Here is a 16,186-nt window from a genome sequence, read left to right on the forward strand (position 1 = left end):
GTCACCACACTTTAGGAAGGATGTGAATCCCCTTAAGAGGGTGCAGAGGAGATTTACCAGAATGATTCCGGGGATGGGGGATCTTAGCTACAAGGACAGGTTGGAGAAGCTGGATTTGTTTTCATTAGAGCAAAAGAGATTGAGGGGTGATTTGATAGAGGTGTACAAGATTATGACGGGTTTGGATAGGCTAGAGGGGGAAAGGCTGTTCCCACTAGTTGATGGTACAAGGACTAGGGGACACAGATTTAAGGTTTTGGGCAAGAGATAGAGGGGGATGTGAGGAAAAACTTTTGTACGCAGCGAGTGGTGATGACCTGGAACTTGTTACTGATGAAAGTGGTGGAAGCGGAGACACTCAATGTTTTCAAGGGGAGACTGGATAGGCAATTGAAAGAAATAAACTTGCAGAGCTATGGGGATAGAGCAGGGTAATGGGACTTACTGGATTGCTCTACAGAGAGCTGGCATAGACTAGATGGGCCGAATGGCCTCCTTCTGTGCCGTTATGACTCTATGACTAAGTGTTGCTGTTTGCTGATGATTGCACAGTGTTCAGCTCTATTTGCAATTCTTCAGATAATGAAACAGTCCATGCCTGCATACAAGAAGTCCTGGACAACCTCCAGGCTTGGGTTGATAAGTGGCAAGTAACATTTGTGCCACACAAGTGCCAGGCAATAACCATCTCCATCAAGAGAGAGCACAACCACCTCCCCATGACATTCAATGGCATTACCATCACCCAATCCCCCCCCCACCAATCAACATCCTGGGGGTCACCATTGACCAGAAACTCAACTGGACCAGCCACATAAATACTGTGGCCAAAAGAGCAGGTCAGAGGCTGGGTATTCTGTGGTGAGTGGCTCACTTCCTGACTCCCCAAAGCCTCTTCACCACCTGATGTGCCAAATAACTGCCTGAATCCATGAGGTTAAAGCTTAAAACTAAAGGCTTTTATTAAGTAAGAAAATGGCATCAAGTTAACACAGTCATCACCGACCCAGCCCTTGGTAGAACATTCCAGAAGAGGGGCGGGGCTAGGGAGGAGCATTAGTGGTTACACCGGTGGAACATTCCAGACATTAACAAGTACAACAACAACAACAATACAAATGCCAGAACACAGAGTTATTTCATCACATTCACCCCCTGCTATAGATTCAGTCTGTCAGGAGGTCTGCTAATCCTCTGGGAACGACGTAACTCTTGCTGAGGCTCCTCCCGGAGTACTAACTCCGGTTCATTTGAATTCCCAGAATCATCAGTATTTTCCACACTGAGGGTTTGTATCTCTGAAGGTCCAATACCACGATTGAAAACTCTACTCTCAGAGTCAAACTGTTTTCGAGCTCCAGCAGGTGCAAGATCTTTAATAGAGACCATATCCTCTCGCCCATTCGGATATTGAATATACGCATACTGGGGATTAGCATGGAGGAGTTGTACTTCCTCCACCAGTGGATCAGTCTTGTGGCCTCTCACATGTCTGCGCAACAACACAGGGCCCGTGGTCATCAACGATGCGGGTAACATTACTCCATTAGTAGCTTTTCTTGGAAAACTAAACATCCTTTCATGAGGGGTGGCATTCGTCGCTGTACACAAAAGAGACCTTATGGAATGCAACACGTCTGGCAGGACATCCTGCCAGCGAGAGGTCGGCAGGCCTCGCGACTTCAGAGACAGTACGATAGCCTTCCACACTGTCGCATTTTCTTTCTCAACCTGCCCATTACCACGAGGGTTATAGCTGGTAGTTCTACTCGTTGCAATCCCTTTCGATAGCAAAAACTGACGCAATTCTTTGCTCATAAAGGAAGAACCCCTATCACTATGTATATAGTTAGGCATGCCAAACAAGGAAAACAGTTGGCAGAGGCATTTAATTACAACAGCACTAGTCACATCTGGACAGGGGATAACAAAAGGGAACCGAGAGTACTCGTCTATAATATTAAGAAAATAGACATTACGGTCGCTTGATGGAAGGGGACCTTTAAAATCGAGACTCAAACGCTCAAATGGTCGAGTTGCTTTAATAAGATGAGCTGGCTCGGACGGCTTATAGAAGCAGGGTTTGCATTCAGCACAAACACGACAGGTTCTGGTCATTGTCCGGACCTCCTCAATAGAGTAGGGTAGATTGTGGGACTTAATGAAATGGTTCATTCTGGTAACCCCAGGGTGGCAGAGTGTGTCGTGGAGACTTTGAAGCTTATCTATACCTAGACTAGCACATACTCCTTGTGACAAAGCATCCGATGGCTCATTAAATACTCCAGGCCTGTACTGAATATCATAGTCATATGTTGACAGTTCTATTCGCCATCTTAAAATCTTATCATTTTTGATCTTGCCTCTCTGCTTAGTGTTGAACATAAAGGCCACGGACCGCTGGCCAATAATGAGCGTAAAACATTGGCCAGCGAGATAATGTCTCCAATACCTGACTGCTTCGATAATTGCCTGTGCCTCCTTTTCCACTGAAGAATGTCGAACTTCTGGTCCTTGCAATGTACGAGAGAAGAAAGCTACTGGTCTACCAGCTTGGTTAAGAGTTGCTGCCAACGCAAAATCAGATGCATCACTTTCCACTTGAAAAGGGATCTTCTCAACCACGGCACATACCACTGCCTTCTCAATGTCCCGTTTGATATTAAGGAAAGCCTCCTGAGCTTCTGCCAATAGCGGAAAAGACGTCGACTTAATAAGAGGTCGGACTTTATCTGAGTAGTTAGCCGCCCACTGGGCATAGTACGAGAAGAATCCCAGACACCTTCTTAAAGCTTTTACAGTGTGAGGTAAAGGTAATTCCTTAAGTGGGTGTAATCTTTCAGGATCTGGACCGATTACCCCATTCTCCACAACGCAACCAAGAATACACAAATGTGTAGTATTGAAGGTACACTTGTTTTCGTTGTAGGTCAGGTTTAACCTCTTTGCAGTCTCTAGGAACTTAGCGAGATTTTGATCATGCTCCTGTTGGTCACGCCCACAGATAGTAACATTGTCCAGGTACGGGAATGTTGCTTCCAACGCGTATTCATCCACCATATGATCCATCTCCCGTTGGAAGACGGATACCCCATTCGTCACTCCAAAGGGCACCCTAAGGAATTGGTACAGGCGCCCATTAGCTTCGAAGGCCGTATAAGGTCGGTCTTCTATTTTAATGGGGAGTTGATGGTAGGCAGACTTTAAATCAATGGTGGAGAACACGCGGTACTGAGCTATCTGGTTCACCATCTCAGAAATACGAGGCAAAGGATAGGCGTCTAATTGGGTATACAAGTTTATAGTCTGGCTATAATCGACCACAAGTCTTTTCTTTTCATTAGTTTTAACCACCACCACCTGGGCACGCCACGGGCTATTACTGTGTTCGATGATTCCCTCCCGTTGAAGCCTTTCCACTTCCTCTTATAAATGTTTTATCTTCTGAACTATACCATCGACTCTTAGTCGCTATAGGTCTACAATTAGGAGCAAGGTTCGCGAACAAAGAAGGCGGACTTACTTTTAAAGTAGAAAGGCCGCAGACTGTGAGTGGAGGCTGAGATCCACCATACTTAAGGGTAACGCTCTCATGCTGACACTGGAAGTCCAAGCCTAAAATTAAGTTCACACACAACTGAGGTAATATGAGGAGTTTAAAGTCCTTATACTCCGTATCCTTAACGGTCAATGTGACTTTACAATATCCAGTTACCTCTGAAGTAAGGGACTTAGACGCCATCACAATTTCACTTTTTGAGTAGGATACACCTTCAATGAACAGGAGTTAACAAGGTTGGGGTGTATAAAACTTTCAGTACTGCCACAGTCTATCAAACACCCAGTAGGATGACCGTTAATCTTGATGTCCATCATAGATTTTGACAAGGAACACGGTATGGTCTGGTCAACCGTAGCCGAGGCTAGAGTAAAACGATGGGCGGCAGCAGAGAAGACATCGGGTACAGGATTACCCTTACACACTTTACTAAAATGTCCCTGTTTCTTACATTTAAAACAGGTAGCCTCTCTGGCTGGGCATTTTTGCCTGGGGTGTTTAGATTGGCCACAAAAATAACACTTAGACCCATGGGGTACAGCCGCAACAATAGGATTAAGTGGAGGCTCCATTGGTGTTATGGATGCCTCCATACTCGGAACACACGAGGCTGAGAGAGACGCATGGGCTGATGCATACACTTCTAAATTCTTCTGGCCTACATCTAACGATCGAGCAGTAGCGACGACAGTTTTTAAAACTAACGAGTCGTTCTCGAGGAGTCTCTGCCTAATATAATTAGATCGGAGGCCAGATATGAAAGAATCGCGGATGGCTTCTTCCTGATACACTATGGCAGAGACAGCCTTGTAGTTGCAATCCTTAGCCAAAGCCTTAAGGTCCTGCAGGAAATCGTCCAGAGATTCCTCGGGTAATTGCCTGCGAGTAGACAAAAGATACCTGGCGTATACTTCGTTAACCGACTTAAGGTACTGGGCCTTAAGGGCTGCGAGGGCCTCTTCATATGTAGTAATATCTTCAATTGTCGAGTAAGTTTGATGACTTACCAAGTTGGTTAGAAGACCCAACATGTTAACCGTTGAATCGACCGATGTGATGAAGCGTTCAAAACATCGAAGCCAATGCGTAAATTTCTTCGACGCGTCTGCCGAATGGGGATCGATATCCAGACGCTCTGGTTTCAAAAATCGATCCATCTTCCAAAAGTTGTTACTTAATAACATTGATGTGCCAAATAACTGCCTGAGTCCATGAGGTTAAAGCTTTAAACTAAAGGCTTTTATTAAGTAAGAACATGGTATCAAGTTAACACAGTCATCACCGACCCAGCCCTTGGTAGAACATTCCAGAAGAGGGGTGGGGCTAGGGAGGAGCATTAGTGGTTAAACCGATGGAACATTCCAGACATTAACAAGTACAACAACAACAACAATACAAATGCCAGAACACAGAGTTATTTCATCACACCACCTATAAGGCACAAGTCAGGAGTGGGATGGAATACTCTCCACTTGCCTGGATGGGTGCAACTGCAACAACTTTCAAGAAGCTCAACACCATCCAGAACAAAGCAGTCCACTTAATCAGAACCTCATCCACCAGCTTAAACATTCACTCCATCCATCACTAGCGTACCGTGGCTGCACTGTGTACTATCTACAGGATGCACTGCAGCCAGCTATCAAGGCTTCTTCGGCAGCACCTCCCAAACCTGTAAACTCCACCACCCGGAAGGACTAGGGAAGCAGGTGCATGGGAACACCATCACCTCCAAGTTCCTTCCAAGTCACACACCATCATGATTTGGACATATATCACCGTTCCTTCATCGTTGCGGGTTCAAAATCCTGGAACTCCCTTGTTCTGCCTTATAATTGCAGGAGTTTCGTTTTGTTGCCGCCAGTAGGTGGCAGTAAATGGAAATGGCCAGTAGGGTCACTCAACAGGAAGTAGTATAGTGATAGCAAACAAAGAGGTCACATCAGCATGGAGTGTGCTGCAAGCTAATCCGCTGTAATCTTACATTGTTACGCCTTCGAAAGCATTGCCTGTGAGTTGAATGGTTTCATTACATATTCATGTTTAGATGTTAGTTATATCTGTATGTAACAAGGTGCATTTCTTTTTTCTTTCTCAGTTTTACTCCAACCCAATGCAACTGATTTGTATTGTTTCATTGACCTCATGCAAGTGTGGCATTATTAAACACCGGAGCTTGGATGCTACATCCTGACTCCCATGTCGTTATTGAAAGGAGTTTGGCTGGCTGTCTAACTGCGTACAGACACATACACGTAGGGAGGACAGTACAGTAAAAAGGCAAGCCATCAGCTGGCGCAACAAGCAACATTCGCAGTGCAGCACGGTGCAATCATGGACGGCAAGAGCTTCCAAGACGAGCAGAGATCTGTGACCAGCTCAAGAAGTACATGCTCATCTAGATCATCAACAGCCAGTGTAGCAGCAGCTAGAGCTTGGGCTAAAGCTAAAGCGGCACAGGCTCGCATGACCTTAGCCAAACAGGAACTGGCTGTGAAGAAAGAGAAGGTCCGACTACAAGCAAAGGCTGCTACATTGGAGAAAGAGAAGGTCCGACTACAAGCAAAGGCTGCTACATTGGACGCCACGCTGGAGGCACTACACATTGAGAAAGAAGCAGCTGCCGCTATTGCTGAGGCGGAGATATGGGAAGCGGCACTAGAAGCAGAGGTGGGAGAGCACCGCAGCATTGCTCATCCTGCATCACCTCAAAGCACTGAGAGGCGGACAAGCGACTATGTCCAGGAGCAGGCTAGGATATGCACAGACATCTCCTCCTTCCCAAACTTTGAACAACTGCACGAGAACATGGAATCGCCATCACCAGCCCAACATGAGGTCACTCAGGTGGATCATTCACGCTACACTGATGACGACCCCTTCCTCGTTATTGATGACTGGTCACACGAAGGAGAGTTTGCAGTGCTCCCGAAGAAACCTGTGCCTCAATCCGCCGCTCCCAACCACTTGGAAGGTACTCATGTCAAAATTCCACACATCAAAAAAGAACCCTTTTTAAAGGCTAGAACAGGTCATCCGGCATGGCAGTCTCCCAGCCAATCGCAGCCCTTCCGATGCAATCATACTCTGGCAACCCATGCACAGACTCCTAATATGACAGGCATTGCCCAATATTTGGCACGTAGAGAACTTGTAAGGACAGGTCTCACAAAATTTGACGACAAGCCAGAGAGCTTTAGAGCATGGCAGTCACCCTTCCTTAATGCCACTGGCAGCTTGAGCCTGAGTGCTAGTGAGGAGCTGGATTTATTGTCATCATGGCTGGGCAAAGAATTGTCAGAACATGCCCGTAGGATCCAGTTTGTGTACACAAATCACCCAAGCACAGCCCTTAGAATGGTCTGGGCAAGACTCAGGGAGTGTTACTGCGCTCCTGAGGTGATAGAGAAAGCCCTCTTCAGTAAGCTGGAAAACTTTCCTAAAATAGGTAACAGAGACTACCTTAAGCTTAGAGAACTCGGAGACCTTTTAATGGAGTTACTGGCAGCCAAAACAGACGGATACTTACCTGGGCTCTCCTATTTAGATACTGCTCGCAGCATCAACCCAATAGTGGAGAAGTTGCCCCACCCTCTCCAAGAAAAATGGATCAACGTAAGCTCAAAATTCAAAGAAGACAACCACATGTGTTTTCCCCCATTTTTCTTCTTTGTGAACTTTATCTGCAGTGAGGCCAGAATTAGAAATGATCCAAGCTTTGCCCTGTCCAGCTACTGTAGTGGACCCTCAAAGTATGACAAGCCCATGTCAAAGTACGTAGGCACAAGAATGCCTATATCTGTGCATAAGACGGATGTCACTGCAAAGACCGACATCAGCATAGATGCAGCAAAGAATGAAGACGATCCCGGAAAACACTGCCCCATCCATCATAAGCCTCATCTGCTCGCAAAATGTAGAGGCTTCAGAAACAAGACCATAGATGAACGCAGAGCCTACCTCAAAGATAATAATGGGATATGTTTTAGGTGTTGCGCCTCCGTTTCCCACACTGCAAGAGACTGTAGGATAGCGTTGAGATGCAGGGAGTGTGAGAGTGACTGCCACAGCACAGCTATGCACCCAGGTCCTACCCCCACAACGGAAAAGCCGACCATCAAATACACTGAGCCCGGAGACGAGAGAAAGGGAACCCTTACCATTGCACCAACGGTGAGCTCCATATGCACTGAGGTGTGTAGCCAAGGCCTCACAGGATGATCGTGTTCCAAAATATGCCTTGTAAGAGTCTACCCACAAGGACAGCGTGACCGCTCAGTTAACATGTACGCAATACTCGATGACCAAAGCAACCGGTCACTCGCACGGTCAGGCTTTTTTGACATATTTGGTGTCGAGAGTAGCCCAGCCCCTTACTCACTGAGAACCTGTGCCGGACTCTTGGAGATGGCAGGAAGGAAAGCAGATGGGTTCTGTGCCGAGGCAGTGAGTGAAGGGGTGAGCATAGACTTACCGCCACTGATAGAGTGCAGTAAAATCCCGAACAACCGATCGGAGATACCAACGCCTGAGACAGCACTTCACCATGCCCACCTAAAGCCCATAGCATCACGCATCCCAGCATTGGATCCAAAGGCCCAGATTCTCCTCCTGCTCGGGAGAGATGTGGTGAGGGTACATAAGGTGAGAGAGCAAGTTAACGGCCCACACGATGCCCCCTTTGCCCAAAGACTCGATTTAGGCTGGGTGCTCATGGGAGAAGTGTGCCTAGGCCAAGCTCACAAGCCCAACGTAAGCACCTTTAAGACCAACGTGCTAGAAAGCGGATGACCCTCTTTCCTCACTCCCTGCCCAAGTCACATCAGCCTGAAAGAGAGAGAGAGCTACGGCGGGGAGCAACAAGGTGATTTCCCTCACACAGCATGGGGGTGCTCGACTGACACCAGAGCTGTCGACAAACTGGGGCACACCGTGTTTGAAAAGACAAAAGATGACAACAAAGGTGCTCTCTCCTTCGAAGACGAAGCTTTCATGAATATTATGGAGAAAGAATTTCACAAAGATGAGGCGAACAGCTGGGTTGCGCCTCTCCCCTTCAAGGTACGCCGGCTTCTTCTGCCTAACAATCGCGATCAGGCACTGTCACGCCTCGCATCACTGCGGCGCACATTAGATAGAAAGCCCAAAATGAAGGAACAGTCCATTGCCTTCATGGAAAAGGTTTTCGAGAGTAACCATGCTGAATTAGCACCTCCACTCAAAGAAGGAGAAGAGTGCTGGTATCTCCCGATTTTTGGAGTTTATCACCCCCAGAAACCTAGTCAAATAAGAGTAGTTTTCGACTCCAGTGCTCAGCACTGTGGCATCTCACTCAACAACGTTCTGCTCACGGGTCCAGACCTAAACAACACCCTCCTCGGCGTGCTGATTCGCTTTTGGAAAGATCTTGTAGCAGTAACCGCAGACATCCAACAGATGTTCTATTGCTTTGTGGTGAGAGAGGACCAGAGGAACTATCTGAGGTTCTTCTGGTATCGCGACAACAACATGTCAAAGGACATCACTGAATACAGGATGTGGGTCCACGTTTTTGGTAACAACCCCTCCCCTGCAGTCTCCATCTATGGGCTCAGAAGTGCAGCCAAAGAGGGAGAACACGAGCATGGAAAAGACACAAGACAGTTTGTGCAGAGACATTTTTATGTTGTTGATGGCCTCATATCCTTACCTTCAGAAGCAGAAGCCATCAACCTGCTGAAGCGAACTCAAGCTTCATTAGCACAGTCCAACCTGAGGCTGCACAAAATTGCCTCAAACAGTGTAGCAGTGATGAAGGCCTTTCCAGCTGAGGATCTCGCCAAGGGCATTAAAAACTTAGACCTCAGCGACGAAACCATGCCAGCCCAGCTAAGCCTTGGTTTACGTTGGGAAATTGAATCTGACACTTTCACCTTTGCAGTGTCTGTAGGTGACAAGCCACTTACACGCCGTGGAGTGCTGTCAACGGTCAACTCGCTCTTTGACCCTCTCAGCATGGTGGCGCCCGTGACTATTCAGGGAAGAGCCCACTACGAGAACTCTGCACAGACACGAGCGACTGGGACTCTCCACTCCCCGAAGGCAGGTTAACAGAATGGGAGACATGGAGAAAGTCTCTCAAAAATCTAAAAAATCTTCATACCCCATGCACCTACTCACCAGACACACTCTCCAAACCCAAATGCACCGAGTTGTGTGTATTCTCAGATGCGTCCGAGAAAGCTATTGGCGCGGTAGCCTACCTGAGATCCCTGGATGATGAGGGCCAAAGCAACGTGGGGTTTGTCCTGGGAAAGGCGAAGTTGACACCCCGGCCAGAGCCCACCATACCACGCCTGGAGTTATGCGCTGCAGTATTAGCGGTGGAGATGGCGGATCTCATCCTGGATGAGAGAGATTTCAAGCTTGATGCAGTGAAATTCTACTGTGACAGCAAAGTTGTGCTCGGTTACATCTCCAATGAGTCAAAGAGATTCTTCATATATGCACACAACAGAGTTCAGTGAATAAGACAATCAACAGGCCCCGACCAGTGGCACTATGTGCCCACAGAGCTGAATCCAGCTGACCTTGCCACCAGGTCAGTGCCTGCCTCCCAGCTCTCCAATACAATGTGGTTTACCGGGCCAGCTTTCTTACACAAACCTGACCAAGCTGACCATACGGCACAAGAATCATTCAAGCTCGTCAGCCCAGATCTAGATGTGGAGGTCCGTCCTCGTGATCAGCTTAATGACCCACACCCAAGAGAGCCTACTTACCTGTGAGCGCTTTGAGCGCTTTTCAACCTGGCGATCGCTCGTTAGAGCCATAGCTTTCTTAATCCATGTGGCTCACTCTCACAAGTCCGATCCTGGCAGCTCGTCAAACAAATGCAGAGGTTGGCACTGGTGCAGGAAGCCTCGTTCCCCAGACGGGTTGGCTGCAGCTGAGAACATTATCATGTCAGTTCAAGTTCAGGCGTACTCTGAGGAGTACAGAGCACTTGCTGAAAAAAGAACCATTACCAAGACCGGTTCACTGTGGAAACTGAATCCAGTTTTGAATGACGGCCTCATCAGAATTGGAGGACGGCTGACGCATGTAGAACTGAACTTGCACATCAAAGCCACATCACAACATTGCTCACAAGACACCACCATGAACTGATAGAACACGAAGGCCACTGTTCAAGGGACGGTCAAAAAGTTCTTCAGACCCATCTCAGAGATCGTACTCCTCTTACCTGAGGAGGACTGAGTGTTATTGATTCCACAGTTCTGTATGTTTTATAAGTAGTGGCATCTAATAGACGCCATGCGGGGAGTGTTCTGCCTTCTAATTGCAGGAGTTTCGTTTTGTTGCTGCCAGTAGGTGGCAGTAAATGGAAATGGCCAGTAGGGTCACTCAACAGGAAGTAGTATAGTGATAGCAAACAAAGAGGTCACATCAGCATGGAGCGTGCTGCAAGTTAATCCGCTGTAATCGTACATTGTTACGCCTTCGGTGGTGGTGTCTTGTGAGCAATGTTGTGATGTGGCTTTGATGTGCAAGTTCAGTTCTACATGCGTCAGCCGTCCTCCAATTCTGATGAGGCCGTCATTCAAAACTGGATTCAGTTTCCACAGTGAACCGGTCTTGGTAATGGTTCTTTTTTCAGCAAGTGCTCTGTACTCCTCAGAGTACGCCTGAACTTGAACTGACCTGATGATAATGTTCTCAGCTGCAGCCAACCCGTCTGGGGAACGAGGCTTCCTGCACCAGTGCCAACCTCTGCATTTACATAGATACATAGATACATAGAAGATAGGAGCAGGAGTAGGCCATTCGGCCCTTCGTGCCTGCTCCGCCATTTAATGAGATCATGGCTGATCCTTTAATTCAGTATCCCGTCCCCGCCTTCTCTCCGTAACCCTTAACCCCTTTTGCCCGTAGAAATATATCTAATTCCCTCTTAAATATATTTAATGAGCTGGCGTACACTGCCCTCTGTGGCAATGAGTTCCACAGGTTCACCACTCTCTGAGTGAAGAAATTCCCCCTCATCTCTGTCCTAAATGGTTTAGCCCTTATCCTTAAATTATGTCCTCTAGTTCTGTTCTCACCCGCCAAGGGAAACATTCCTTCTGCATCCAGTCTGTCTAGACCTGTCAGAATTTTATACACTTCTATGAGGTCCCCTCTCAATCTTCTAAACTCCAGTGTGTACATCCCTAAACTACATAGTCTCTCCTCATAGGTCATTCCCGCCATTCCTGGTATCAGCCTGGTGAATCGCCGCTGCACCCCCTCCATGGCAAGAACATCCTTCCTCAGATGAGGCGACCAAAATTGTACACAGTACTCGAGGTGTGGTCTCACCAGTGCCCTGTACAGCTGCAGCAAGGTATCCCTGTTCCTGTATTCTAACCCTTTTGCTATGAAGGCCAGCATACCGTTTGCCTTCTTGACCGCCTGTTGCACCTGCATGCTCGCCTTCAGTGACTGGTGTACAAGAACACCCAGGTCTCTCTGTACTTCCCCCTCTCCCAATCTATTGCCATTTAAATAATAATTTGCCCTCCCGTTCCTGCACCCAAGGTGGATAACTTCGCACTTGTCCACATTATAGTGCATCTGCCATTTATCCGCCCAATCGCCCAGTCTGTCCAAATCGCTCTGGAGCTTCCTGGTCTCTTCCTCTGAGCCCACCCCACCTCCTAGTTTAGTGTCGTCTGCAAATTTGGAAATGCTGCATCCGACTCCCTGATCCAGGTCATTAATGTAAATTGTGAACAGCTGGGGGCCCAGGACAGATCCCTGTGGTACCCCACTTGTTACTGCCTGCCATTCAGAAAATGAGCCGTTTATTCCAACTCTCTGTTTTCTATCTGACAGCCAGTTCCCTATCCACGCCAAAACTTTCCCCTTTATCCCATGAGCCTCAATTTTCCATGCTAATCTTTTATGTGGGACCTTATCGAAGGCCTTTTGGAAGTCCAGGTACACCACATCTACTGGCTCTCCCCCATCTATTCTACCAGTTACTCCCTCAAAAAATTCCAATAGATTAGTCAAGCACGATTTACCCTTTGTAAATCCATGTTGACTCTGTCCTATCCTGTCCCCATTTGCTAAGTGCTCCGCTATTTCATCCTTAATGATGGACTCCAGCATTTTGCCCACAACTGATGTAAGGCTTACAGGTCTGTAATTACCTGCTTTTTCCCTACCCCCCTTTTTGAATAGTGGGGTAACGTTAGCTACCCTCCAATCCATCGGCACTGTTCCCGAGTCTAATGAATTCTGAAAAATCATCCTTAGTGCATCCGCTATCTCTAGGGCCACCTCCTTCAGTACCCTATTTGTTTGATGAGCTGCCAGGATCGGACTTGTGAGAGTGAGCCACATGGATTAAGAAAGCTATGGCTCTAACGAGCGATCGCCAGGTTGAAAAGCGCTCAAAGCGCTCACAGGTAAGTAGGCTCTCTTGGGTGTGGGTCATTAAGCTGATCACGAGGACGGACCTCCACATCTAGATCTGGGCTGACGAGCTTGAATGATTCTTGTGCCGTATGGTCAGCTTGGTCAGGTTTGTGTAAGAAAGCTGGCCCGGTAAACCACATTGTATTGGAGAGCTGGGAGGCAGGCACTGACCTGGTGGCAAGGTCAGCTGGATTCAGCTCTGTGGGCACATAGTGCCACTGGTCGGGGCCTGTTGATTGTCTTATTCACTGAACTCTGTTGTGTGCATATATGAAGAATCTCTTTGACTCATTGGAGATGTAACCGAGCACAACTTTGCTGTCACAGTAGAATTTCACTGCATCAAGCTTGAAATCTATCTCATCCAGGATGAGATCCGCCATCTCCACCGCTAATACTGCAGCGCATAACTCCAGGCGTGGTATGGTGGGCTCTGGCCGGGGTGTCAACTTCGCCTTTCCCAGGACAAACCCCACGTTGCTTTGGCCCTCATCATCCAGGGATCTCAGGTAGGCTACCGCGCCAATAGCTTTCTCGGACGCATCTGAGAATACACACAACTCGGTGCCTGTGAGTTGAATGGTTTCATTACACATTCATGTTTAGATGTTAGTTATATCTCATGTATGTAACAAGGTGCATTTCTTTCTTTTTTCTTTCTCAGTTTTACTCCAACCCAATGCAACTGATTTGTATTGTTTCATTGACCTCATGTAAGTGTGGCATTATTAAACATTGGAGCTTGGACGCTACATCCTGACTCCCATGTCATTATTGAAAGGAGTTTGGCTGGCTGTCTAACTGCGTACAGACACATACACGTAGGGAGGACAGTGCATCCCTACTTAATAGCATTTTGGAAGTACCTTCACCAAACAGACTGCAGTAGTTCAAGAAGAAGCCCCACCACCACCTTCTCAAAGCCAACTCGGATGGGCAATAAAATGCCCGCCTTGCCAGCGATGCCCACATCCCTAGAGTAAAAAAAGTTAGAGGAATGGAGAGTTCTGGGTTGGGGGGGGGGGTGGGCGGGTGGGGTGGTCATAGGTCTGGAGGAGGTTGCAGAGATAAGGAGGAGCAAGGCCATGAAGGGATTTAAAAACCAGGGTGAGAATTTTTAATTTGTGCCATTGGGGGACCGTCATCATAATTCAGGCTGCAGCTCGCCTGTCTGGGCCTAACCAATTTTAGACGATGATGATGTCCCACAGATAAGTCTGGGTGTGTGGGGGAGGTGATTGGGGGGGCGGGGGGGGGGTGGGGTGTTTGGGGGGGGTGCGAGGGTGGGTGGGAATGCTGTCAGTAGTCTGCAGTTGTTGTGTGGACCCAGGAGAGCACTCCTGCTCTTTCCGACTCCACAAAAAAAATCAAAAAGAATTTTGAGCGTCCTCCAATGATGGTCCCTTTAAGGACTGCTGGTTAAGGCAGTTCAAGGCCCAAAAACAGTGACTGCCCTTCAAAGGGCTGGAAAGCGCTTTGGTAAATCTTGAGGTTATGAAAGGTGCTATATAAATGCAAGTTCTTTCAGTGCAAATTCTTTCAAATACTCGTCAGAGATTGCGCGTTGCAAGCTTTGACTAGTCCTATCGAATTTAGCAGTCCGGGTCTGAAATGGACGAAGGAACATAATGGCCGCATAAAATAAAGTCCTGACCAATTTAGCAGTAGCCCGAATGCTGTGAAGATCAGAAGCGGGCCTCTGCCCTGATAAATTGATGATTGTTACACCCATTATCTGCTCCTAAAACGGGCACAACAATGTTGTATTCAGGCCCCAGAAAGTCTGCAGATTAGGTCTAAAATTGACCAAAGTTGCTAGCAAAATACACTGGATCCACCAGTCCATGTTTTGTATCATCCAGCTTCTAAAGAATTCTGGTTACATAATAGATATTTATGGCTGATTGAATCTAAGTTCATGATACATACGTGAAATTAAAAAATCACTGTTTTTCTTTTAGAAAGTAGCTACTTGTGCTTTGTTTCCACTGTTAGAATTTTGGTCTATAGACCGTAAAATAATACTGTAAAGTCTGAATTAATTCTGATGGGAAGCTCATGAGTTTGAAAAGGTACAATTGCACAGGTGTATTCCGAATAACATACTGTTTAGCATAACAAGAGAGTTATTTTTCAAACCAATAGCTGATTTTGTGTCAGATGCACGCCAAGTCCCCTTGCTTTAAATAGTGTTTGATGAATGTTTCAATGGCATTCTGAGCATATTTAAAGGAAAATTCAGAGCTCAAAGAACTGGCAATTACACTGACTCTGGGTCTGCACCAGCATCGGCTTCTCACAGAAATTGATTAAAAATGGGAAAACAAAAAGAGATCCTCAGAAAAATGACAACGACACTGAAAGTCCGAAGTATTCTGGTGAAACAATGCCTTGCTGAATGTTTAGGAACTCTAATTCATACTGTGAGTTTTCCATTGAATTTTAACAATATTTTATTACTGATGCACGTCCCTATATGTTTGATGGATCTTTTGCAACAGTTTCAAAAATTGATATAGCAATGTTTATGTCAGGAAATAAATATTAATGCCGGTTGATGCATAAAATAAATTTAAAATGCAGCAACAAACTAGAGTATAGAACCTGCTTGCAGTTTTCAAGTGCGATTAAAAAGCATAATTTTAAATAGTTTGGTTTTATTTACCTTAAAAAAACTTTCCAAAATTATTAATGTTCTCTTAATGTTTGCGATTATTTTATGCCAACAACTCATTTATTTCTCCAACTGTTAAAAAATACATTTCAGTAAAGCAAATGATCTCATTAAAATTCTTCACGTTTTTAAAGATTTTTAATCTCTGTTTTTACACAGTTCCACTTTAATTCATGAACTCTTGCAATTTTGTTTTTATTAAATGTATTTATAACGTATTTGAAATAATAGACTGTTTAACTCTCAGATTTAAGAGAGGGGAGGAAATTAGAGTAAGGGATAAATACTGCATCACCTACGATTCAAAGAGTGGCACAGCCTGGGTCTTGCGCTTCTCTAAAACCATCCAATAGGAAATGCCCATCTGTGAACTGAGTTAGACTACAGCTGCCATTATTTCTTTCTTGCTGAGGTAGAGTGCACAGGCACAATGCTGTTGAATAATTGGAAGCAGCCAGCAAATCTTGACCATTGCAGTACAACTATCAGCTAAAGCTGGGATTTGAGCT

General features: G+C 46.3%; 1 protein-coding gene across 2 annotated transcripts in view; it reads left to right on the forward strand.

Moving 5' to 3' along the window:
* Positions 1-15,234: 15,234 nt before the first annotated feature.
* LOC147123503 (aquaporin-3-like) overlaps positions 15,235-16,186 on the forward strand; it is a 37,238-nt gene continuing 36,286 nt past the window's right edge. For both annotated transcript variants that reach the window (XM_086004638.1, XM_086004629.1), the window contains exon 1: positions 15,235-15,426. In XM_086004638.1, coding sequence (XP_085860764.1) covers positions 15,319-15,426 — 108 coding nt within the window. In that variant the 5' untranslated portion in view covers positions 15,235-15,318. The remainder of the gene's footprint in view (positions 15,427-16,186) is intronic.

This window comes from Somniosus microcephalus, chromosome 2 (genome assembly GCF_052327205.1).
Source record: "Somniosus microcephalus isolate GS21.2 chromosome 2, FLI_Smic_1.0, whole genome shotgun sequence".
NCBI lineage: Eukaryota > Metazoa > Chordata > Chondrichthyes > Squaliformes > Somniosidae > Somniosus > Somniosus microcephalus.